Here is a 27,384-nt window from a genome sequence, read left to right on the forward strand (position 1 = left end):
GAAAATCCAATCCCCAGCCTCCAAAAACTGAACTCCCTCAGAAATCTTTGACTTCCCCAGTCATCGCACTTTGATGTGTCCCTGCAATGTCTCCTTCACCCCCATAAACTCTAACCCCACCTCTCTCCATGATCTCTCACTCTCCCTTCCAATCTACACGCTGGTCTTCAGGTGCTTACCCACCACAGGCTGGCATCATACCAATCAGGCTGGCTGCCAAGCGAAGAAAATTCAAAGATGCCTTGCAGTTAATATCTGCAGACACTTTTAAAACCAACACTTGCAACTTCTAAAAGCATGGGTAGGATTTATTGGTAAGGGTATGAAAGCAAAAAGCAAATGGACTGGAAATTCTACATTCTTGGTAATGACATTACAAGGAGATGGAGGGGCTGGAGGAAGGAATGCCAGGGTGTGGGACATAAGTGGTGAAAGTATGGGTGTTAGCAGTAGACCTGTGGAGTTGCAGACACAGCTTGGGTTGAACAGACACTGAGATTGCAAACGAACTGGATCAGCCCAGGCTGGTAGTTAGTGAATAGGTGAGAGTCAGTGACAAGGGAGTTTGTGGAGGGAGACAAATGATGGCTTTGCTTTACCCAATGATTAGTTGGAGAAAGTTGTAGGTCATCTGGGACTCGAAGTTGGACAAGATGCCTGACAGCACTGAGGCATTGCCGGGCAACAGGAACGATGGAGGTGCTTGGTTAGGTGGCATTGTTATTTTTTATATTCTTTCACAGAATGTGGGCATTACTAGAAAGACCAGCATTTTGTTACCCATTCCTACTTGCCCTTGAAAAGGTGGTGTTTAGTTGCCTTTTTTAAGTGCAGCAGTGAATGTGGTGTAGGCACATTCATAGAGCTGACAGGAAGAGAATTTCCAAGATTTTTACCCAGCGATAGAGAAGAAATGGTGATATTGTTCCAAGTCAGAATGGTGGAAGAACTAGGAGCAGAAATAGGCAATTTAACCCTTTGAGCCATCTCAGCCTCAATTCCACTTTCCTGTCCATTCAGCACAGCCCTTCAAACCCTTACTAATTAAAAATCTGTCCACCTCTTCCTTAAATATACTCAATGCATATACTCAAGGCATCCACCACACTCTGAGTTAGTGAATTCCACAACTCAATCCCCTTTGAGGGAAGAAATTTCTCCTCATCTCTATTTTAAATCTACCACCCCTTATCCAAAAACAATGATCTCTTATTCTAGTTTGCCCTACAAGAGGAAACATCCTCACAACATCTACTTTGTGAATCCCCCTTATTATCTTGTACATCTCAAATAGATCTCCTCTCATTTTTCTAAACTCCAGGGAATTTGGAGGTGATGCTGTTGCCATGCTTTTGTTGTTCTTGTCCTTCTAGGTCATAGAGATCATACTGAGTTGCTGCAGTGCATCTTCTAGAAGGTACACACTGTTGTCACTGTGCTTCAGTGGTGGAACAAGGAAATGTTTAGGTTGGTGGATGGGGTGCCAGTAAAGCAGGCTGCTTTGTCCTCGATGGTGTCAAGCTTCTTTAGTGTTGTTGGAGCTGCACTCATCCAGACAAGTGGAGAGTGTTCTATCACACCCCTGACTTGTGCTTTATAGATGGTACACAGGCTTTGGGACTCGGGGGGGCGAGTTACTCTTGCAGGATTCCCAGTTTTTATATGGCTGGCCCAGTTTAATTTCTGGTGAATGGTAACTCCCCAGGATGTTGATAGTGGGGGATTCAGCAATGGTAATGCCACTGAATATCATGGGGAAATGGTCAAATTCTCTCTTTTTTGGAGATTGCCTGGCACTTCTGCGGGGTGAATTGTATATTGAAGATCAAAAGCTTACAGATGATGTCACCAACCGGTAACACAAATGAAGAATAAGGGGCCACGGCTGGATCCTTGGGACTCCAAAGACATTAGCACATGTTTTGAAGGGAAGGCACTGATAGAGATGCTCAGACTATGATTGGAAAGATATGAGAGAACCAAGCAAGGCAGAATTCATAGTAATATCGAGGTTGCTTGCCATACTGCATTCCAACCTAGTATATTCTGGAAATCATATCTGGCAATTTACACCCATGCATTAACCTAAAGAAGAAGAAAATATACACTAAAATGCAATAAAGTGGTAACATCAAGGCAGGAACTAGCTGAAAGTGAACAAATCAATGGAAGGGCAGGATGTACCTGTGCATGGAAACAGGACTGTGGATTCAGTCATGGATTGAGGTCTGGTGGCTTGAAAGAGACCAAGAATAATCAGATCCCATTCTTTAGTGTTCTCTTGCCACATAGTTTTACCCTACGCTATTACCTCCTTTAGTATCATTCCTCCATGGCCTTGCCCCTACATATCTCTGCAATGTTCTCCAATCCCCCAGCACTCCCCTAATCAGGTCTCTTGTGCCTTCCCAGTTACAATTGCTCCACTATTATTGGCTGTGCCTTCAGTTGCCTCAGCACCCAGCTCTGGAATTTGCTTCCTTCATCACTCCACCTCTCCGCCTCACTTTCTTACTTTAAGACACTCTGTAAAACCTACATCTTTAACCAAGCTTTTGGTCATCTGACCATAAATCTCCCTATGTGATTGGTGTCACATGTTGTTTTACAGTGCTTCTGTGAAGCACATTGGTATGTTTCATCATGTTAAGGTCACAACATAAATATAGGTATTTCTTGCTATCGACTGCAAAATGCCCAATTCTTCTGGACTTTGCCCTCTTCTGAGTCCATTGCTAATATTCCTGGATTGTTCTCTTTTCAGTTCTCCCAGATCCCCCCACAAATGATCCCAGGCCCCTGGCACTGCCACCTTGATCTCAGAACAACTTGTCCCTGGAGTATTATATCTTAATTCTGAAAATTGATAGCTTTACATTAAAAATAATACTGATACTTTGATAATCAATTTATCATTGACAACCTTAGTTTCAAAATAGAAAATCCCTAAAAGGATTGTGTCTGTGCTTTTGCTGTAACTGAGTATATCATAATGAAACCTCCATTACAAAACTTATTGTAAATATACTCATGACATTACTGGAACATGAAGAAATCAGAATGGTGGAAAATCAGCATCCAGACTTGCTTAGTTTTTCCAGCATTCTCTGTTTCTTTCAGATTCCAGCATCCAGGTTACTTAGCTTATCTTACTGTGTTATTTGCAAGATTATTCTGCACAACACTTGCTCCAGTGTGGAAGTTTTTTAAGGGGACTTTTCTAAGTAGATTGTGTATATACAAAATTTGCTTTGTGTCTCATTATTGCCTAATCATCTGTACATATGATTTACATGTAAAAAAAAATGTGCGTTTAAGTGACATTTCCACATGCAAAACAAACGAAGGTGCTAAATTCAATGTGGGATTTTACTGCAAAGTAGGATACTTGTTAACTGTGGACTATCGACTCCTGGATCATGAGACATATAACTTGCTCCCAAGAAGTTTGTCACAACCTTTGAAAAGTGCACCAATCCTAGATCTTCTTAATTGCAGTCTTAATCTTCCTATGCCTTGTTAACAAAAACTGTATACAACAGGGGAGCATCTAACAGCTGCCACATAAAGTCAAACTATGTCACAACAAGTATCCAGGAAGTTGATGTTGCATTTCTTCTTGTCCTTTGCCCATTTGTAAAATCAAAATTGATCGTACCTGCAACAATTATTGTTTCCGCACATGAGTACTTCCCTGCCCCCACAGCAGATGGTACAGTAGGACTGGTAACCGTCATCGTCGTATTGGTATGCACACTCCAAGAAGCAATTCTGCAAACAACCACAACATGATTTGGAATTTCATAACCATACGATACTTTTTTAGCCTTCTGCTGCACCTCAAATTCAATGTGAGCATGTTCAATCGTGCTCACTCTAGGATTCTCTGTACCATTCAGTGCTTGGAGCATACCTTCACGACTTGACACACGTATTTATAATTTCTTCCACCACATCAAGTTTTAACACCATATTTACAAGTTTTTTAAATACCTGACCAAATAATTGCATTCTGTTGGGTTGGCCTGGTGGCGCAGAGGTACCAATGTGCCACATTGCAGTTTTAGAATATGGGATCAGGCCTGCTAACCTGCTGGGTTATCTGAGATGTTAAGTAGAGACAAGGTACTTCCCAGCAGGCAGGGAGAATCAGAGGTTAAGTAAATCTGTGATGCTCTCAAGCACTTCCTAGAAGCCAGCTCAAAGAGTGACTTTGGCAGAGGCCTGAAACAGGTTACCGACCCGTCCTCTCAGTCAGAAAATGTTGGGCGATGACCTAGAGAAAGGAGAAAAAGAGGCCTGAGAGTAGACAACAATTCTCTTAAGGGATATGGCAATGGTGGTGGTGGAAAATAGAGGGAATGCATTTTACATGTATGTGTCCCACAGAGACAGGTTTGAAACCACTGCAAAAAGATAATCAAAAATAAGGAGAGAAGTTACTCAGGTTGTTTCAGAGGCAGTGATTTGACGCAAGCAGATGCAACATAGACATGAAGAAGGGAAGAATCATACACAAAATGAACACATTTACCCTTTCACCTTACATTTCACATCTGTTTCAAGCAAGTAACTGTCTTCTAGATCTACAGAAGATGCTTACAACCAGTTATTAGTTTTTAATTTATCTTGCTTTAAATCCAATACTGTGTGGCACACACTGGTGGGAAAGTGGAAGATACTTTGCATTTAAAGTACTTCCTCTCTCCCCCCCGCCACCCAACATAGTCCCCGTTAACCCTTTGAGTACTGGCTGCGTCTTGCAGCTTTCACAATATGTATCTCGGGCCCTATTTTCAAACCTTTTGCTGCTTTGAAATGTTATTGGCAGAGTGTTTGTTTTGGGCAAGTTGCGCTTGCAAAGGTTTTCATTTTCTGTCCCTTTGTCTGGGGCAGAGCGCATTGAAGTTGCACAAAAAAACTTCTGCAAAGCTTTTCTGCAGTTTTTGGAGGCAATTCCCGTAGGACTATCGCACTGAGGATGCGATATTCGAATCTCATAAACTGCCGCAAATTGTCAGGTTTGCGTGAAAATGACTTACCCCAGTTTTAACTTGCCGTAAGCCCTGCAGAAACAAGAAACATACATTAAAATAAAAAAAAACGCGAATTTGTTTTACAAATGACAAGGCATGTGTATGTGTCTTGGGAAACAGAACAACACACAAGAAATAACTTCCCACTCTGCAGGGTCATCTTCCCAAATGTTAGTGATCTTTGCAGGGGCTGCCATTGTCTTCGGTTTCATTTTATTTTCCCGTAAGGTTTTCCTGGTTCACCAAGATTAAAAAGTGCCATTTTTGATTTTTCTTTCCAATAACATAATTGAAACGTGATCACGCAAAATGTGACACTGAGCTAAAACTTGATATATCAAGGTGCAGCAGTGTGTAATTTTGAAAACATCCCAAAGATCTTCAAAAATAAAATTTTACAAATGTTCTGCAGTGCATCTCTGCAAACTAAGCAGCTATTGCGCAAACAAAAATGCAAACGATTGAAAATAGGGCCCATCACATTTTACACATTGTTGAGTAGTGTAAGGTTATTAAGGGAGCTGTGTAAAAGCACGCATCAGGTCTTTGGTCATATTCTTAGTCCAAATAAACCAAAACTTCAATAATTGTTATTTTTAATTTACATAAATCTAATATGTTCAACAGTTCTCAAAGGGTTTGTTTCTCTTCATAACAGCTTTTCCTCCACATGTTCTCCATCCAAAATATGCTATAATCTGTGGAAGTTCCTTAACTGTATATTAGTGGAAACCACCATAATCCAAATTTTAGGTGAACTCTATCTTATATATGCTTGCACAACAAGACTTTAAAGCCGATTTGCACCCTGACAAAATAAATCTACTGTCTTATAGTTAAGCAAAGCAGAAATGAGTTAGCCATGCGCAATTAAGAGAGGTGGGAGAATCCCACATGTTATTATTACATTTCCTTCTATCACTGTTCAACATATTGCATCTACTTCGTTCAAATAACTGTTTCTGGGCTTTACAGATATTGTGATAGATCCACACATCCATTGTGATGTTGATACCGGATAATGTCTGCCTTTGAGAGTCCACAATGAGGTACATTTTAATTGAGTTAATGCCTTCATCAAAATAGAAGGCATTAGAGCTTAGCAAATCTACATGTATCAAACGTGCATCAAACATGTGTACATATGTGTCAGTATGTGTCTGTATCCAGTGAATTATTCTGTATGTTATACCCAACCAGCAAATTATATGTGGCATTAATCATATAAAAGTCAGAGGATAACTGCAATAAAATGTTATCAACAAAGTATAACAGGGAAAACATTATGAAGACGTGTTACAGGAAATGTAAATGATATGTGAGATTTTTAAGGTATTGTAGATAATTCACATTGACTTATTTTTTCATATTCTTGAATGTATCCATCTTCAATAGGTTTCCTATCCTTTACCGTCTCAAATAAAATGTGGTTTTCTTTATTTGTGTCGACATGATTTTCTTCCCACTTGTATCCTTATGCTCCTGAGTTGGAGGTCAGCTTGATTAAAGTTACAAAATTTGCTATGATCTCCACCTTTACATGTATGGAAGAAGCATTTGTTGCACAGCGCCTAATTTTAGTCAGCATGTCATATGGGTCGGTCACATGATAGGTTTGTCAGCAAAGTTGAAGCCCACTGAATAAAAGAGCCAGTGACAGCATGGATATGAAGTTGGCTGAGTGAAGGGTGGTGAATCTTTGTCTTTTTTAGATTGGAGGAAAGTATTTAGTGATGTTCCCTAGATGGTGGTATTAGCACCACTGCTTTTGCTGATCTTTATTAATGACATTGACCTGGGTATGTAGGACACATTTTGAAAATTTGTTGATGATCCGAAACTTGAAAATATTGTAAACGGTGTGCAGAATTGTGATAGATCTTTTGGAATGACCTCACACGTGACAGATGTCATTTACAATGGAGAATTGTCAAGTGATATATTTTGATAGGAAGGACTAGGGAAGGTATAATAAAACCAAATATATAATTCTAAAAGGGGTGCAGCAAAAGAGGCAGCCTCGGTGTTTCTGCATAAATCGTTGAAGATGCAGAGTAGGTAGAGAAAGCAGATAGTGAGGCATAGAGGATCTTGGCCTTTATAACTAGAGGCACAGGGCCAGGTTTCCTCTTCCAAGTGGAGGTGATAATCAGGGTAGAAAACACTGCATTTCAGGGGAATCTTCCAACCATTCCTGCGTGGCCTTTTTGCGGTTCAGCAAAATGCAATGCACATTTTCGTAAGTCAGTGTCTCCATTTTCTGGACAACAAGAAAATTTTATTTCCTCCCTCATGTCATTTTCAAGTAGTGGTGCAGGGTTTTGGAAGTAGTAAAACAAAAGTCCACTTGGAGAGATTGTGACCACTAAAGGAAATGTGCTGAAGAGCTGAGTACACTCTGACAGATAAGTGTAAATTGTTTTAATATCTTCAGGTGCCCATATTAGATGTCGTATTGTAATGTGGATGTGTTTTTAATGTAACATTTCATAACAGGGATCTGTCTTGCAAGAATAAGTTGACCCTTACATTGATCAGTATTGTCTAATTGTTATCATGTATTATTGTGCCTTTCCAATTCCCAAGAGCACCATAATGCATTAAAGAAATCCTGTAAGACTTTGATGTCATATTTTGTACTGTGATTCAAATCAATTGTTGGCTCTGACTGTTTCAAAAAAGCTCTGGGCAGGATTTTCTGGTCCCCCCTGCCTTGGGAATGTTGCAGGCAGGGCGGAATATTTGCTGAATCAACAAGAGGTCTATTGACTTTGGACAAGAATTACTGGTCCTGTGGTGGATAGCAACTGGAAAATCCTTCCCCCTGCTTTTGAAATTCAAAAACAAAACTCAGCATTTGCTCCCTTTTTTTGATAGACACGCACCATGTTCTGAAATAGAAATGAGAGACCATTTGCTCTGTCACCTTCAAGCAATGTAGCTGGAAACACAGAAACTAGAAGCAGGAGTAGGCCGTTCAGCCGGTCGAGTGTGCTCTGCCATTTATTTTGATCATGGCTGACCATCAAATTCAATATACTGATCCCCCTTCCCCCCATACCCCTTGATCCCTTTAGCCCCAAGAGCAATATCTAATTTCTTCTTGAAATCAGACAACTACTTGGCCTCAACTACATTCTGTGGTAGTGAACTGCACACATTCACCATCTCTGGGTGAACAAATTTCTTCTTACCTCAGTTCTAAAAGATTTCCTCCTTATCCTCAAACTATGATCCCTAGTTCTGGACTCCCCCACTATTGGGAACATTCTATCTGAATCTACCCTGAAGAACCCTGCTAGAATTTTATAAGTTTCTATGAGATCCCTTCTCACTTTTCTAAACGCCAATGAATATAATCTTAACTGACTTAATCTCTCCTCAGATGACAGACCTGCCATCCAGGTATCAGCCTGGTAAACCTTCACTGTACTCCCTCTGTAGCAAGGACATCCTTCCGCAGATATGGACACTAAAACTGCACATAATACTCCAGATGTGGCCTCACCAATGCCCTATACAACTGCAACAAAACACCCCAAAACTTATGACAGCGATGGTCATTATGAATGCTCGGCTAAGTTTCAAAACCTATTAATGGTGTCAGCTCGGCAATTTTCATTGATCCAAGAATGGCTGACAGTTTTAAGAGGCTTTAATAACTGAATATTCATTTGATGTGATTTTTTTTGTATATTTACAAACCTAAATAATCCCAGAAATAATTTTGAATCTGGAGGTAAAAGGGAGAAAGGAACTCAAAATAATTATGATCACCAGGGAAAGGGTAGTGAAAAAATATTAGAACCAAAAGCTGACAAGTCCCGAGTCCTGATGGATGTGAACCCAGGGTCTTATAAGAAGTGGCTGCTGAAATTGATTGCATTGATTTTAATTTTCCAAAATTCCCTAGTGTCTGGAAAGGACCCATCAGATTGGAAAATAGAGAATATGACTCCTCCTTTCAAGAAGGGAGATAGAGAGAAAGCAGGAAACTACAAGCCTGTTAGCTTAACATCTGTCATAGGGAAAATACTGCAACCTATTATTAAGGAGGTATAGTGGGACACTTATAAAATCTCAATGCAATCAGGCAGAGTCAAAAGGATTTATGAAAGGGAAATCATTTTTGACTAATTTATTACAGCCCTTTGAGGAAGTACTAACCAATGTGGATAAAGGGGAACCTGTGGATGTGCTGTCCTTAGATTTCCAGAAGGCAATTAACATGATGCCAGATCAAAGGTTACAATAGAAAATAAGAGCTCATTGCATCTGGACTAACATATTAATATAGATAGAGAACTGATTTGCTAACAGGAAACAGAGAGAGGAAACAAAGAGAAATGGGAAAGAGAGTAGGCATAAATGGGTCATTTTCTTATTGGTAAGACATGATGCATGGAGTGCCACAGGGGTCAGCACTGGACTTCAATTATTTATAATGTATATCAATGACTTTAATGAAGGATTGAATGCATGGGTGCTAAATCTGCTAATGACACAACAATAGATAGGAAACTCAGTTGTAAAATGAACATAAGCACCGGAATTTTTGTGTTGCGCCTGCCACAGGATTCATAGTGGGCAGGGGGGGTAGAGCATGCAAAAGTCCATTGATCTCGGGCAAGATTTTCCAGTTTTAGGGCAAGCACAATCAGAAAATCTCACCCACGGAGTCTGAAAGTGGATATAGATAGGTTGAGTGAATGGGCGAAAGTTTGGCAAATGGAGAATAATGTGGGAAAATGTGAACTTATCCACTTTGGCTAGAAAAGTAGTATTTCATTTAAATGGAGAGAGATTGCAGAATTCTAAGGTATCTGAGGTACAAGGAGATCTGGGTGTCCTGGTACACGAATCACAAAAGGTTGCTATACAGATACAGCAAGTGATTAGAAATGCAAGTGGAATGTTGCCATTTCTTGCCAGGGGAAATAGAATATAAAGGTAGGGATCTTTTGCTACAATTGTATAGGGTATTGGTGAGGCCACATCTAGAACGCTATGTACACCTTTAAATACCTTCTTTTAGAAAGTATATTGATGCATTAATGGCAGCTCAGAAAAGGTTCACTCCACTGATACCTTGGATGATCTTATGGGGAAAGGTTGGAAAGGCTGGGCCTATATCCACTGGTGTTTAGAAAAGTGAGAAGTGATCTTATTGAATCATAGAATATCCTGAGGAGACTTGGCAGGATGGATGCTGAAAGGGTGTTTCCCTTTGTGGGAGAAACTAAAACAAGCCAACAGTTTTGAAAAAAAGGGGGATGACCATGTAAGACAGAGAATAGGAGAATATTTTTCCTCTCTCAGTTGACAGTCTTTGGAACTTTCCACTCCAGACAGTGGTAGAGAGAGGGTCATTGAATATTTTTAAGTTAAAGCTACAAGGAAAGCAAAGATTTCTGAAGTAGGTGGAATGTGGAATTGAGGTCATGATTAGATCAGCCATGATCTTACTGAATGGTGGAACAAGTTCAAAGGGGCCAAATGGCCCACTCCTGCTCATGATTTGTATGTTTGTATGTTCATGAATGCAGTTAAAGTAATCCAATTTGTTTACATCAGAGCATGTTTCATTCCCTAGATCAAGGATAATACTTTTCAATTCAGGGTTTTATTAGACTGTTAGAGGTTTAACTTTTTTCCAATGATTTTAAATTAATTTCCATTTCTATTGCACAGCTCCTGAGGACCAGGTGACATAAAGAATTCTGGATGACTGGCTATGGATGATACATGGGGTGGTGGCATGGGGTTCTGAAGAAGTCATGATGTGGTATGGGAAATTGAGGAGGCAAGTAGGAGATACAGAAGTGGCACTGGCAATCCAGGGGAACATGGGGAACCTCATAATCCATGGGGTGGTATGGGGTGAGAGGGTGAGGCGTGAGATTTGGAGGAATTTGAACAATACTGAGAACTGGGTTGCTGTCAGAGAACTGAGGCAGTCCATCTGATAAACTTGCCTCCACACTCCTCTTGCACTCTATTGTGGCTTGTAGTGTACATGGCCTACCCAAATCGTGTGTGATAAGATGATAATTCCATTATACAGGGATTGGCTGTACATTTTGGAAGGCTTAAAAGTGCACAAGTTAGTTTTTCTCAAGCCCACACAAAATCCAGGCCATAAAACATAAATAAAAGTTTGGAAATTATGGTGAACTTCTCAAAGAAACCCAAGTCCAATTCTGGACACTATGTTTCGAAAAGGATGTGGAAAAACTGGAGAGGTTGCAGACAAGAATGGATTGGAGACTTCAGTTACATGGATAGATTTGCCAAGCTGGGCTGTCCTTCTCAGAGAACGGAAAATTGAGAGGATATATGATAGAGGTATTCAAAATCATTAGGAGGTTTGACAGAGTAATTAGGAAAAATCTGTTCCCATTGTCAGAAGGGTCAAGAACCCGAGGACACAGACTTAAAGTGATTGACAAAAAGTACTAGGGGTGACATTATAAATATCCTCTGTAGACAGGGAATGGTGAAGAAGTGGAATGCCTGTAATGGAAACAGATTCAACTGTGGCTTCAAAAGGGACCTGAATAATTTATTGGAAAAAAAGTGCAGGGCTGTGGGGAAAAGGCAGGGGAATGGGACTAGCTGAATTTCTCTTACAGACAGCAGGCATGGACTCCGTTAATACTATAGCAATCTGATGATTGAAAGATTCACACCAAGTGGGAAATTTAAATCCTAATCTTAATGGACATTTAACCTCACAAACTCATAGAAAACATTTCACCCACTGCTACTCTGCGAGCTGGATGGAAGGCTTTATAAGCATCTCTCTCTGTTAGACAGATAGAGACAGACAAGTGTTATACAGCGTAAGGGGTATAATTGTCCACCAAATTTGGGGAAAGCCAAAGAGACAGGACTCTGAAGGCCGATACAGGGATTCAACTTGTTGTGTTAGTGTCATCCTGTACCATATTCTAGCCATCAGGCCAACCCTTTGACCCCACTTATATACAGCATGGTCTTAATTCTACATGAAGATAGAGATAACTGCACCCCGACTATAGGCCAATCTTGCATTTCTACCCTACATGCAGCTGTATTCATATAGGAAATTCCAACCCATGGCACGAGTGATTTTCTGAATATTGCAGTCAGATGATTGTAAATGACATTTGACTAAATTTCCAACATGCATTTCTGGAAGACAAGGCTTCCCAGAGGCAACATAGACTCAAAGAACAAACATGTCCTGGGAGCTGAATTTCTTTACATTAACTGCATCCATTCATTTAAAAGACTTTATCAATAGGGAATCCCTTGGCTTATCTTTCTCCATTTCTGACACAGAAATATTGCAAGAGCAATAAATCTGGCAAGTGGAACCTTAAACATCCTCTAAATATTCAATGACAATGCAGACCCCCTCTTTTGAGGGCTGTTCTCCCAGTGACCAGGCTGATTTTTAACATCCACTGCAGTGGGTTCTTTCCCATTGCCGATCTTCCATCCATGACCTGGGCACAATTAATGGTCACTTAAAGAGTAACTTCCCACTTGGCCAAAATTTTTGGCTGAAGGAAGTGGATGGTGACAAGAGGAAGCCTTGGCATGGAAGGGGAGGGGGGATACCTAATTCACAAGCCGCCTTTTCCAATTAGAGTAACTGTGCCCCTCCCTACCCACGCTCTGCCTATCAATCTCCCTGGCCCAGGTTCCACTTCCCCTGGCTTGTGAGAGAGGAAGGGGGATGCCTAATTCATGGGCTGTCTTTTCCAATTGGAGTAACCCCGCCCATGCTCTGCCCATCAATCACCTTGATTGTCCCCTTTTCCACTTTTCCCTAGTCTGTGCACCCTGGTCTCCACCCCTTCTTCTTCCAGGACTCCTCTTCTGCCTAGTTGAGAACATTCCCCAACTTTCTGGTCATCTGTTTTTGTTTTGTTGGCCTGGATGCAGTCTGAGGACTGGTCATCATTCCCAGTGGCACTGCTGGGTCCAGAGAGGCATCCAGCCAATTAGATTGGCAGACAGCTCTTGGAGGTGGGATTTCATCCTCATGTTGGTGCATTGAACTGCCTCTAATGCAATTATATCTTTTTCCATTCCCTGATAGCTTTCCATATCTGCTGAGCCAAATTTAACACACAGTCCACGCTTCTATCATGGTGGAAATGATAGAAATATGTATATAAGTATGTTGACACATGGGCCATGATGCTGTTTCAATACCTGTTCTGTATATGACCACAGTTTATGTTGCATTGCAAGCAGAAGGAAATAGTGCGTATGCTTAGGACAGAAGCCACTAAAAGTCAGCTAACTTCATTAGATGTATGGACACAAATAGGCACATTTTAAAAGTTTTTGATTTTTTTTTCTTAAATTTACACAGAAAATGACACAAATGTAACTAGCAAATGGTTCCGTATAGTTTTGGTAAAGTGATTTCCAGTTATTTAAAATCCGGTTACTCACAGAATGATGAATCTTACCACTTATTAAAATGCTTTTTTTAATGCTTCTTTTTTTACTATTTTAATCATATTTCTCTAAATGACCACTCTTCAATATACCGAAGAATATTGTTAAAACAAATTAAAATATATATAATTACTGAAATGCTGTCAGATTGTGCTGGTCCATAGCAGGATTTTATATTTGGCGATAGTTAAATGTGTTGGGTGGAAACCTGAGGAAAGAAACTAGGCCAATATTGAGTTAATTTAAAATCAAAAACAGAAAATGCTGTAAAGACTCAGCAGGTCTGGCAGCATCTGTGGAGAGAGAAAGAGAGTTAACGTTTTTTGTCCATATGACTCTTCAGAGCTTTTGTATTTTTGACTTAACTTAATTGCTTCTAGATCATCTATTACAACAGAAGCAGAAATTCTGGTTATACAGTCTAATTATTCTTAAGTAAATGTGATCTGAAGTCAGAGTTTAATTGTTCAGAAAAGATCAGAATATGTTTTAAATTTCTACTACAAGTCAACTTGGCCTTAAGTCACTGGCTCTTTAGTTTTATATCAGGAGCGTGAGTGAAGTCCGCTGAACATAACTTCTTTGCCTATCTATCGTATTAATAACCTTCACCTGGAATTTCTTTAGGAATTTTCCAATGGAGGTTAGTGGAACATGCGGGTAAATGTGTAACAGTTATCACACTCAAATATGAGCTGAATGTAAGATTTTGTGTATATGTTCATTATTTTTCTCACACAGATTCAAGGAATATTGAATTCCCACATCTCAGGTGAAGAATTTGGGGGAAGATAAAGAGATTCCGCTTTTTTGGTAGGAGGAGGAAAATAAGTAGTATTGTTTTTATTCATTCAGATATATAAATAGATATCTCAGTTACATCAATAAATTTCTTCATGTAACACAGGGAATACAACTCTTTATTCTTAATCATTGTTTAGCTGTGTCTTTTAGAAGATTGAGTGAAGGCCAAGAAACATATAAAGCCAGAGTTGAATTTGGGCTTTATTAAATATATATATTTTTTATTCATTCATGGGATATGGGTGTTGCTGGCTGGCCAGCATTTATTGTCATCTCTAGTTGTCCGAGGGCAGTTGTGAGTTAATCACATTGCTGTGGATCAGGAATCACATGCAGGCCTGACCTGGCAAGGACAGCAGACTTCCTTCCCTAAAGGACATTAGTGAACCAGATGGGTTTTTCTGACAATTGACAATGGTTTCATGGTTATCAGTAGATTCTTAATTCCAGGTATGTTTTATTGAATTCAAATTCCACCAGCTGCTGTGGCAGGATTTGAACCCAGGTCACAGTATTTAGTATATTTAAGCAATCCTTTTGGGAAAACATGTAAGCTTTAGGTTTTTTATTTAGCACATTCCTACAGACTTGAATAATGTTAAGGTCCTGACAGAAGATATCTGTTTATATGAACAATAATTTTTGGTTCTTGGTAAAAACAAAGAAAAGACTGCTGCTGTTACTACTGACAATACGTTGCAAAATTTAAAAATAACTTCTTTATAATGTGGTACAGTTTATAGTTTGACTTGCTGTACATGTAATATACTATAAACAGGTCTAATAAAAGTAGTGTGTGCATAAGAGTATATCATAACCTGAATTATCTCAGATAAAATTGAATAGCTTTTGCCTTGTCTTTTCTTAGATATTTTATGCAAAACTCAAATTCTGGTTACTTTCACTGTGCAACAAATTGTTCCCTGGAAGAAACAACTGAATTGCATTGGAAGGCTCAAGTCTCATAAAATGGAATGATCAGTCTTGTTAATCATAAAAATTTCCAGCATTTGTACGTATTGCTGAATGCTGGGATTTGTCAGCTTGATTTTCTTTAGCTAACACTGATAGGTCTGACAACTCGCAAGACTCAGATATCTCACACAAATACTCAAAGGCAGCACAGAGGAACTATCATGTAGGTGATTTTTAAAATGATCAGAGTGGTTTCTATTTTGTTCAATTCACTGGGTCAAAGGTCTGATCTACAAGTGCAGACAGGGTTTTCGCCACAGTTCCAGTGGGTGGAGTTGGAGCAATCTCCAACTTTCCGAGCACATGGGCGGAACTGTCCCAAAACACAATAAAATGTCCTAACGGCGAGAAATCAAGACCAATCTGGGCGGTCTCTCAGGCGCAAGCCACGCTGCAATCATTCCACACTCAGTCGCTTTTTGGAGACTGGTGAATTGCACACTAGTGCTGGGGCTGGTGTAGGGCTTATGACACCAGTGAGATTGGCTTCAGAGCACTCGGGCACCATTTCACAAGGGCACTCCATTTACAGTCGTTGGGATCCCAGCATCCTCAATGGTGGCAATTTCCCCAATCTGTCCCCATCAGGGGTTGCTGGCATCGGAGCCCTTGTGATGACCACCGACATGCCCCCTATCATGACTCTTGACATGATTCACCCCTGCATTGCACTCTACCAATTTGTATGGCCCCCCATCATAGCCCCCAGCCAGGCCCCACCCCCTTGTCGCTGGCCCTTACACACATGCAGTGCCCAACTGGTATTGCCAGGATGCCAAGCTAACACTGCTGGGGTGGCCAACTGGCACTGCTAGCTGGTCACCCCAGACATGGAAGCGCTGGATGGGCACTCCAGCCACCCAGGGGTTCCATGGCTTCTAAGCTCCCCGGCATAGCCATTGCACCAAGTATTCGCTCATGGAGACCAATAGCTATTTGCACTGGTATGACCTCATACTGGAGAGATGGATGCATTCCAGGAGGGGAGACAATTGTGTGCTGAACTCGCTAATGAGATTAAGATCTAGTCAATCTCATGCAAAATTGGCCCTGCACCCATCCAGTTTGGGCCAGGCTGATTGCAAACTGTTTAGTGCTGGGTGCAAAACCCATTTTTATGCCTGCACGCTATCCTCTGGGATTGGCGTGATCTGCTGCACCAAGCACAGTGAGGTCGAAGAATCGCCTCACCATGTTTCGAATTACTTTAAAGCCCTTGTTATAAACATTATTCCCTGTGGTACATGTTCAGTTGAGTAGTGAAAACTAAATAGCAGCCAAAGGATGTATCAAATACCTGGAGTAATTTGATTTACTCACTTTGTTTTGCAACATTTTGCTGAAGTTCTGCTAGCAACAGGAGTGCTGCCATATCTATCGCAAAAGGCACCCAGCAAACATACACGATGTACCTGGGCAGAGGTAAGATGAGATTCCTAACAATCTTATCACTGCCTCCGGTAACTCTGTTACAAAAAAAGGGAAAACCAGGTGGTGTGCCAGTAGCTTCACTGACCCATCGCCTTTTAGACCGGCTAGCCCCCTGCCCTAAGCAAACCCCTGGTAAAATGGGGTTGAATCACTAACGTGGTGGTAGCCCTGTTTCATGCAATCATCAGGTTGACAAAAAAACTGCTGACAGTACTGGAGTTCGAAATCATCACCATCAGTGCTGTAAACCTTGAGACAGATATTTGCTCACCTTACAACTTTGGCACATGCCTCCAATGAAGAGGGGGTGCTCAAGAGTAATATTTTGACTTCCACAAGCAAGGCAGATATCTGAAAACAGTGGAGAGTACAATAATTAGCTTACATTAAACTTATGTTTGTTGTATAGAATTGTTTCTTAATAACCTCTGAATGTATTTACCTTCAATATTCCTGCTGTTTTGCCTCACATCATAGACTAGTCTCTCTGCAAAACAAAAAACATTTATAAAAAAATATGGTTGATGTTTGAGATTTTTTTCAGTATCATTGCTATAGCACTGAAGCATTATACACTTTCGGGCTAGGTATAAACCAATATCCTTATTGCGATTAGATAATGGGTGACCAGCATTAAATATTCAAGCCCAGATTTCCCAGTGCCCTCAAGTCCAATTGAAAGTAAGATAGAATGCCTAGACATCATGTTAATTACACACTTTATTTGTGTAAATTCTGAGATAAAGTCTAATTTTAATAAACAGATAAGCACCAGTCATCGGGAATGCAACTGCTGGTGAACTCATCTGACGATTTCAAAGCATGCATCACTTAAATGGGGATGGTATCCAGGGAAACTAATTGGGAAAAGAACAGACAAGTCTGTCAACAGTAATACCTGTGAGGCCTGCAGGAGCACAGAGAATCCCCAGGTTCGCTATGTAGCTGTAGAAGTGTTGCTGGGCTAAGGCAAGCAGTGGAGAGAGACACTGGAACAGAATGATGTAGATCTCCAAGGCAAGCTGCTCAAGGACAGTGAAAGGGAGTGACTGGGACAGTCAGTGTCAATACAAACACCCTGTCACTGGAGAAGGCTCATTAATCAGATATCAGCACTGGGAATTTCCTTAGGGGATTTTCCCACTCCTTCACTGTAACTTTGGTGAAAGATTAAGGTCGCCTCCACGACCTTCCCTCTCCACATGTGCTCTAATAGCACCTGGTGCAGCTCCAGTGTACTCTCCTTCCTGCTACTGTTGATGCAGCTCCTCCGCCTCCTCATCTGTCCCTCGAATCTCTCCCATGGCAACTTTCCTCATTCGATCTCCCTCCCTGAAGGCAAAGAATAAATTCTGCCACAATTTTTAAAAAGATGTCTCTACTTTAGTTGGTTACTGGAGTTGCAACTCCTTCCACACCACTCAACTAAGAATTTCGGCAAAACTATCCACCATTCTCTCTGCAGCTGCTTGCTCCTTTAAAATCCATTTTTATTTTCCATTTGTGGCCCTGAGCAACACTGGGTGGTTTAACCCCTCAGTCCCACTTTCATTTCATATACTTATTTGAGTCGTGGGACTCCAATTGGAAAAGTTTTTTGTTGCTTTCAATCAGTAACCCAGGTTGCGTAAGTTGAGGACCACAGGACAATTTGTTAATGGAAAATGAGCAGTAATTCTTTTCTAATTGATGGGTGATTTCAAAATTCACCTGGAATCTAATTTCTGTGTGCTTTCTGCATGGAACTGCTCTCAAAATATTACAAGTAACTTACAGATGAGGAATGCCATTTGTCCAATTGATTTATCAGTTCAGACAGACAACACTCTATCCCTATTGTTGTATTTAACTGAGTCCAGTTTTTGCCTCTACTCATTGAGCTGAAGTCCATTCTAAGGTAATTATTCCCTGCATGAAGTAAAGTTTCCAAATTACAGACTTAAAATCATTTTTTATGAGTCTGAACTAGTTTACTCACAGTTTAATTTAAAGTAGTTTTTCAGATTTACTTCCTCATTCCCTCAACAATCTTATATGACTCTATAAGGTCACTGTTTACATGCCTTCTTTCCAGTCTGAAAAGCTAAAGTTTCTCTGGTCTTTCTCTTGATCCCTGTCACAAGATTTATGGATCTTCTCTACACAGCCTCAAATGCTTTTTGAATGCTTTTCTTGTTCCTCAGCAATCAAGATGTTAAGTGACCAGAGTGACACACAGTTTGATGATGATTTCCTGTGACTTGCATTCTACTGTTTTTTTCTGAAAAGTCTATCATTTATTAGCTTAGGTGACTGTGGCATTGATTTGATATGTTAAACATCAAGTCAGCAAAGACATTCAATGTCATCTGTAGCTACTTAAATACTAATCATGAAGTACATGTATGAGCTTGTGAGTCATCCTTTTTTTTTCCCATCCCATGTTGGGAACAAAGGAACATGGCTGACCTCGAATCTGAACACCAAATATCTGCCTTTTCCTTATATTCCTCAATATCCTTGGCTGGCAAGAATTTACCAATTTCAGCGTTAAAATTAACAATTGATCCAGCATTAAGAGGGTTTCAAGTTTGTACCATAGACAGAGTGGATAGTCACAGGCTTTTTCCCAGGGTGGAAGTGTCAATGACATGGGGGCACAGATTCAAGGTGAGAGGGTGAAAGTTTAAGAGAGATATGCGGAGAAAATTTTTTATGCAGAGAGTGGTAAGTACCTGGAATGTGCTGCTAGAAAAGGTGTTGGAAGCAGGCATATTAGCAATATTTAAGAGGCATCTAGGTTGATGAATAGGGAGGGAATAGAAGGATATGGATTGAATAAAGGCAGAAGGTTTTTTTAGTTTACTTAATGACCAGCACTGGCTTGGAGGGCTGATGAGAGCCTGTTCTTGTGCTGTACTTTTCCTTGTTTTTTGCAACGAGAAGCATTTTCTAATTTCACTCCTGAAAGAGTTGGCTCAAATATTTCAATAATGCCTTTTGGTTCTCAATGAGTAAAAATATCTTCTCCCTACCTTATCTGTTCCCCATGATATCCTGAAATGTTTGATTCAATCAGCCCTTAACCTTCTAAGTTCCACAGAATATAACCCTAGTTTGTTTGGTCTCTCCTCATAGCTTTACATTTATCTTATATTTCAGCAGCACTTTTTTTTAACTCAATCTGTTATTTCTGGGCTATCTCCTTCATTTTTATTACTGCTACTAGTTTGGTGTCATCTCTAAGTTTGAGCAATTTACATTGTGGCCCTGAGGACAGCGTCATGAATGTTGCTGCACATCCAGATGCTGCAATGGGCTCTTCTGATTTCAAAGGCTAGATTTGTGATAAGTACCATAGAAAGCTCCACTGACCTTGTTGGTATTATCTGCTTTCCAACAGATCCACAGCCACATGGGCGGAGTGCACAGTAGGAATGAGTATGCATATTGGTGCTGTCACACATGATAGCTTTACACCTGAATTTTCCAGTCAGACATCACTGCGTGTGGCTGAAAGGAAGTAGTGCAGTGCTCCTCATGCAGCAGTATGGATTGTACAGCCTCTAGCAGGTCATCCCAGTATTTAGCTGTCATGAACTTTCTGGCTCTTTGGGCTCCAATGGAATAAACAACCTGCCATCTTATGAACTTCAATCACTGAGGAAGCTTAAGGTGAGGTGTTTTTAAACCAAAGAAAGTCCAAGGGTATGATTAGGCCTATTGTGGAGGCTAACCTTGATATTTCAGAAGCTATTCAGAGTGTGAAAGGGCTGAAAGGCAATGTTTGGCTGTGTTATGATATGCTGCTGATCACAAATGAATCACAGAATAAGAGTTGAATACTTTCTTCTGAGCACAAGTTTAAGCACTAAGCAAGACAGCATGTATGATTGTGTGGGTACAATCAATGATTCCTTGCCAAATGGTAATGGTATTTTTGTGGAGGTAGATCAGTCCACTTGTGGCATATAGACAAAAACCAAACATCATACATTTAGATCCAAGGATTAGTCTGAATATTCAGAGTTAATTTCCCATATTTTCTTTCTGCTGAAGGGGATTCTGATATGTTTCCCTTTGCAATCCATCTGATACTTGTAAAACAGGCCGGTTGAACAACAGGTTCGTACCTCGAGTTTGTTCGTCTATGATTTCTTTGACTTTTAGCTTCTCTGTGCTTCTTCTTGCTTTTTTGGCTGGGGGAGGCGGAGGATAAACTGAAGCTTCGGGCTCCACCCAACTTTCTGTATAAACCTCTTTGTAAGGATTTCGTTCTTCTGAAAATCAAAGAACATCACTGTTATTCTGTACAAGACAAAGCTATGCAAAGACTACAAAAAACAGCATTGTGCATCTATGGAATGCTGATAATTTGGTGATCTGTGGTTGAAATTCAAATGGATAAACATGTGCATAAAATGTAACTTCATGGGTGATCGATTGACTGCCTGTTAAACACCCTGTTCAATTTTGCTTTTTTGGGTGGGTTGTTAATGCCTCTGTGGAAGATGAATTTTACTATCCACATATCCATGTGCTTCTGATTTGACAATTGGTTAGTTACAAGATGTAACTGATGGCAGTGATTGGTACAACAATAGTCTAGAACTCTATCCTCAGATTTGGTTAAGATATTGTGTAACTTCTCATCAATGCTATTTAGTCCCAAATTACAGATTTCCATATCCCCAACTTTTTCTTCTTTGAAGGCAATTATCCAGTAGGATAAACATCTCCTTCCTCTGCAAGTTGGAAGAGTCTCACATAGAAATAATTTTGGCATTTTAAATCCAGCTGGGAGTGAGCATGGGACAGTGACAAAATGGACCTGCAATTTGACATGAGTTGCTACTGAACTGACTACCTTACTCAGAGAGGGTGCATGATAGCTGACTGAGAAATGTCATTCTGGTGCAGTAGGGAAATACTGTTCTGAATTCAGGTAGGGTAAACCTCTACTCTGGATCTGACCATGTTACGTATCATATGGGATTATTTGTTAAATTTAGATATTTACTCTCATCTTTCTGGAGGCTAAGGAGGCTCTGTGTTAAATTTGTTTCAGCATTCTCAACCAAGTTCTTTAGTGGATAAGGGATCCAGCAGAAAACTGGCAATCTTAATTGAAGAAGGAGCAGGATTGCTGGTGGGGAAATGGTAGATGTTGATGGACTGGGGTGCTCCGCTATGTTGAGGGTTGAAGCATACAGTTCAAATATGTTGTGCATGCTGTCCACATTTGGATCTACAATGATATCACGAAGGTAGCCGCTGATGAAACTGAGCTTTTTGAATGGGATCTATCACCTGACCGGAATCTCCTTGCAAACTCTTATCTTCATTGCTGCCTCACAGTGCCAGGGACCTGGTTCAATTCCGGCCTTGGGGGACTGTCGGTGTGGAGTTTACACGTTCTCCCCATGTCTGCATGAGTTTCCTCCAGGCAGTCTGATGTCATCCCACAGTCCAAAGATGTGCAGGTTACACTGATTTGCCATGGTAAATTGCCCCTTACTGTCAGGGAGATTAGCAGGGCAAATGTGTGGGGTTACAGGTATAGGGCATGGCTGAAACTGTTGATGGTGCAGGCTTGATGGGCCAGATGGCTTCCTTCAGTGCTGTAAGGATTCTATAATTCGTTTGGAGAAAATGGCTGGAATTTTACCAGCCTGCCCGCCACAAAAATCGGAGCTTGCGGGGGGAGGACCTTGGAAAGGTCTGTTGACTCGGATTGGATTTTATGGTTTTGGGACAAATGAGGCTGTGAAGTCCCACCTGATATTCTCAAAGCTACCTCTGATGCAGTGGCATTCCAAGGTTTCAAGTAACTATTTAATCCATTCTATAGCTTAAACAATGGTCAATTAAATAGAAATAATCAGTGGAATTTAATGGTTGTCACCCCATCCACCAACTGGGGAGCAGGTGGCAATCTCTTTTGCAGCCATTTCTGGGAGGTCTTTTTGGGATTAAATCTCAGTCAGACAGCCTGTTGGCTTCTGTTTGGGTTTTTGGCTCATGAAGGGGGAATTTCCAGCAGTTCTCCTTATGGAGGACGCTCTGCCTCCGAGAGCTTCCAGCCAATCAGAGGCTGGCAGCTCACAAGTACCAGCTGCTCCACCAAGAGCGGAAGTCACTGCTGGAACTGCAGTAGGCTGAGGACTGATGCTAAAGCCTCTGGAAGTGGGACTGGATCACCACAAAGGCCCTGGTGATTGTGGGGAAGGGGGAATTGCTGTAAATGGCAAGGGGGTGGCTTTGTGTAGATCCCTCTTTTGTTATTTGCAAGTTCCTCCACTGGACACAGAGTGTCTGACAAGGATGGACCCTACCCCCGTCAGGCTATATGGTATGGCCCCTGCCCACTGTTGGTTGAATACCAGTGATAGACAGCAAAGAGGCAATGGGAAATACAGAAACCAGAGTGGTAACAAACAGCTGAAAGACTGCTCACAGAGATGGACCATTTTAAACTCAGTGCCAATGCGTACAACCTTAGGATTCTTGCTGCTCAAATTGGATGACACCAAATGATGTGTTTGGCCACAGCAGGGGTGCTTATTGAGAGAGCTTAAAATATAGGGAGAACGGGGAACAAAGGCAAGGAAATGGGATGTGGCAGGAAGGTGGAGAAGAGGAAAGGATGGAGCGCAAGAAAAAGAGGAGAAAAGTAGGGGGGAGGGGAGAAAGCTAGAGAACAGAAAAGGGAGGCATAAAGTAGGGAAATGGGTGAAAGGAGGGTGAAGAAGCGCAGGCGAGGGAGGGAGGAAGGGAGACGGTGAGAGAGATGCTAATAATTGAGGAAAAATGTAGGTTAGGGAGGCTAAGAGCAACGTATCAAGTCATCATTATGAGGGAGGAAGTGTTAGGTATATTTAAAAGCATTAAGGTAGACAAATCCCCAGGGCCAGGTAGCATCTATCCCAGATTACTGAGGGAGAGAAGAGATGAATTCTGAAATCTAACAGAAATCTTTGTTTCCTCGCTGGCCACACTCCCAGAGGATTGGCGGATAGCCAATGTTATTACTTTATTTATTTATTTACTGTATTCTTTCATACTAATGGGACGTTCAAATTATCTTCCACCATAAAGACTGATGCAAAACATCTGTTTAAGTCCTCTGCCATTTCCTTGTTCCCCATAGCCATCTCCCCAGATTCATTTTCTAAAGGGCTGATGTTCATTTTGCTCTGAATGTATTTTTCATGGTTTAGACAAAACATTCTGCTCGTCCATTTGTAACAGGATGGTACGGTGCAAATCTAATACGTTGAATACCATTCTTTTTCAAGAAACTTGTGGATCTTTGGGAGACAAATTGAGGTCCATTGTCATGTACCACTTGTTCAAGGAATCCAAACCCACTAAAGAATTCTCCTAGTCTCTTGCTAGTCTTTTCTGATTAATTCCATTTCACTATAGGGACTTTTCGCTACTTTGAATAAGTATCGACTTACTAAGAATATATACCCTTCAAAAGGTCCCATGCACTCATTGCCAAGCCTCTTCTGGCCATTCCCATGGGTGCAGCAGTGTCAGGGTGACAGGTTTCTTAGCTTTGCATAAGAGGAACATGTTCTACTTTCTCTTTAATTTCCATGTTCAATCCACACCATCAGAAATAAGTCCTGGCTATTTCCTTCTTGCGTCCAATTTCATAATGGCCCCCACGTAACATGTCTAATACTCATCTTCTCAATGTGACAAACTGATCGCTCTGAGCCTCCAGAGAAGACACCCTGACTGTACTGACAGCTCCAACATTCTGAAGGAGTACAGTTTCAAGTTAGTTCTGAGGTCTAGTCTTGTAGTACCATGTCCATCAATACAGAGCGTGTCAGATCACTCTGAGTGTACTTCCTCACTCGTCCAGAAATGACCGGTGTACCGTTTACCTTCGTTCAAAGTAAAAGATATTTCCACTTGAGTAGTTTAACAAAGATTTACTAGTGTGCCAGTGCAGCCTTCTGTCACTTGAGTGTTTGAGGACAAAGACCTCAGACCCAGCACCAGGCTCATCCTCTATAGGGCAACAGTGATACCTGTCCTCCTATATGGCTCAGATACATGGACTCTGTACAGCTGACACCTCAAAACTCTGGAGAAGCGCCACCAGCGCTGCCTGCACAGGATTCTGCAAATCCACAGGAACCAATTAGGTGCACCAATGTTAGTGTTCTTGCTCAGGCCAAAATCCCCAGCACTGAAGCATAGACCAGGCTCAGTCAGCTCCACAGGGCATGCCACATCGTCTGTGTGCCTGACACGAGACTCCCAAAACAAACACTCTATTCGGAGTTTCCACACGGCAAGCAAGCCCAAGAGGGAAGATGAAATGCTTCAAGGACACCTTCAAAGCCTTCTTAAAGAAATGCCACATCCATGCCGACACCAGGGAATTTTGGCACAAGACTGCCCAAAATAGAGGAAAATGATCTAGAAAGGAGCTTAACACTTTCAAACTGGGAGCAAGCTGAAGCCAAGCCTCAACAGAGAAAGGAACGGGTGGCAATCTGGGCACCTTACCCACTTGTTCCTCCAACCATTGTCTGACCCACCTGTGACAGAGACTGTCGGTCACACATTGGATTCCTCAGTCACCTGAGAACTCACATTTAGAGTGGAAGCAAGTCATCCTCGACTCCGAGAGACTGCCCAAGAAGAAGAATTTGCCATTAATAATGAACCTGATTTGTGTTGTCAGTACCTTCAGTTTTAATCATGATAGCTGAGAAACCATTTGCAATATTAGCATATGAATGTGGAACACATCACCAGAGATTCCTCTGTCTGATAGGGTAATAAAAGTATTCATCTGAAATTTTTAAAACGTTGCTGCTAATCTAGCAAAGGAATATCCATATTAATGAGTTAGGAATCTGTACATTAATAATGCATCAAGTCAATGGTCAGTGCTATGCTTTTAACCATAGGAACTGACAAGCTGCCTATGCTTTGTTTCTTCCAGTTACTCCATCTCTGTTGCGTTTACTGTGATGGTTCCACTTTCATTACCAGGCCTTCTGAAATGTATTGATTTTTGTCAGTTCAAACTGCCTACGTCTGTCCCAGTTCCAGGGTCACTGATTTCAACCCTTCCCACTTTTCCTCACCTTCATCCTGATCATCTTCCACATTTGCCAAATGCTCTCCCACAATTTCTAACACCCACAAAGTGAGCTTGCAATGAAGCATATGTTCTTCTCTTCTCTGATTCCCTCCACAAGATATTGGTTAATTATTCTATTTTGCCTTCTGTTTTCCCGGGCAACTATATAAACGTAACACCTGTCCATTCACCTCTTCCTATACCATTGTCTTGGGTCACAAAACATTCGTTCCATATGAGACAGCAATTTGCTGCATTATTCAGTGGGGAAAATAATGCCATCATTCTCCTAATGAACACCAGTACTAATGTGAGAAGGTCAAAAAATCCATGTGGTACCACACAGGTAAAGTTAATCTTATTCCACAGTCAGAATAATTCTCAAATATGCCACTCAAATTTTGAACAAGCACATCATATACCCTGAATAATTGGGAGCTACTTTACAATGCAACACACCAAGCTTTTTAGGAGAAATATCAACTTCGATGTGCCTCATGCCACAACAAGAAAACCTCAGTTTTAAATTAAGTAACTGGATGTCAAAGCTGTAAGAAAGCAAATAAGCTTTCTTTCATTCATTTGTGGGACATGGGCATCGCTGGCTGGCCAGCATTTATTGCCCATTCCTAGTTGCCCTTGAACAGAATAGTTTGCTAGGCCATTTCAGAGGGCAGTTCGGAGTCAACCACATTGCTATGGCTCTGGGGTCACATGTAGGCCAAACTAAGTAAGGGCGACAGATGTCCTTCCCTAAAGGGTATTAGTGAAGCAGATGGGCATTTCCAACAATCAATGGCAGTTTCACGATCATCAGTAGATCAGCTGAAGCTGCCAGTGAAAATTTAGCTGTGGAACCAACAGTACAAAGAAGATTGGTGCACCAGGCACTAATTCAAGATGTTCTATTTTTCAACAATTTCATTCAATTAATTTTATGTATTGGCCATTCCACCAGCTCCACTGTTTACACGTCTCCAAATATCAGTTCAGAACTAATTCAAGTTTCTTTCATTTAATGGGTAATCTATTGTGTGGGCGATACAATAGCACACATGCTGAAAACAGTCAAATCACGCATCAAAAAAAACTTCACAATCTTCAATTTCCCTCAATTAACCTCAATAGCACCGAAACAGAAATTTCCAGATTATCATAATGATGCCTTTTCTTTTAAAGCGAGAATATTTGTTGAGGCTATCTTCTGCTCTATGCATAATTACTGTAATAATTTCTCAACTCAATATATATGCAACAACATTGTCATTTACATGAGAGAAAAATCTCTACACATAGTGTCCATTTAGCTGGAGTTTGTCCAAATCTATGCTCAATCTTACCTTCCGGTGGTTCCAAACTCTTTGGCCCCAAAGGCAGAAATCCTTCCGAAGCCCATTCGATCATTTGCTTGGTTTGGGCTTCCACGCCTTTGGCTGTGTCTAACTCATCATTCCCGGATTGTGTTGGAAAGAGTTTTCCTGCTCTGTTGCTTGCCACCTAGTTTAGATCGGTAAATTGAAGAGTCAGGGTAACCTTTTGATAACTTAAAACCTGAAGCTGCAGCTTATATCTCTGAGCGTCCAAGTC

The 27,384-nt window shown here is 41.0% G+C and overlaps 1 protein-coding gene across 11 annotated transcripts in view; it reads right to left on the minus strand.

Annotated features, from left to right (window-relative positions):
* Nucleotides 1–27,384, minus strand: part of LOC145344930 (DNA (cytosine-5)-methyltransferase 3A-like) — a 505,928-nt gene that overhangs the window by 118,500 nt on the left and 360,044 nt on the right. For 8 of the 11 annotated variants that reach the window (XR_013887006.1, XR_013887007.1, XM_080192264.1 and 5 more), the window contains 6 exons: nt 27,138–27,294; nt 20,816–20,962; nt 17,146–17,190; nt 16,975–17,054; nt 5,043–5,066; nt 3,659–3,771 (listed from right to left, as the gene is read on the minus strand). Coding sequence is in view for 9 of the 11 variants with exons in the window: in XM_080192264.1 (XP_080048390.1) it covers nt 3,659–3,771; nt 5,043–5,066; nt 16,975–17,054; nt 17,146–17,190; nt 20,816–20,962; nt 27,138–27,294 (566 nt within the window). In the remaining 2 variants the exon portion in view is untranslated. The remainder of the gene's footprint in view (nt 1–3,658; nt 3,772–5,042; nt 5,067–16,974; nt 17,055–17,145; nt 17,191–20,815; nt 20,963–27,137; nt 27,295–27,384) is intronic. The other 3 variants (XM_080192271.1, XM_080192267.1, XM_080192266.1) reach the window with 1 other exon arrangement.

Source organism: Carcharhinus amblyrhynchos, chromosome 7, assembly GCF_965287045.1.
Source record: "Carcharhinus amblyrhynchos chromosome 7, sCarAmb.v2.hapA, whole genome shotgun sequence".
NCBI classification, from domain to species: Eukaryota; Metazoa; Chordata; class Chondrichthyes; order Carcharhiniformes; family Carcharhinidae; genus Carcharhinus; species Carcharhinus amblyrhynchos.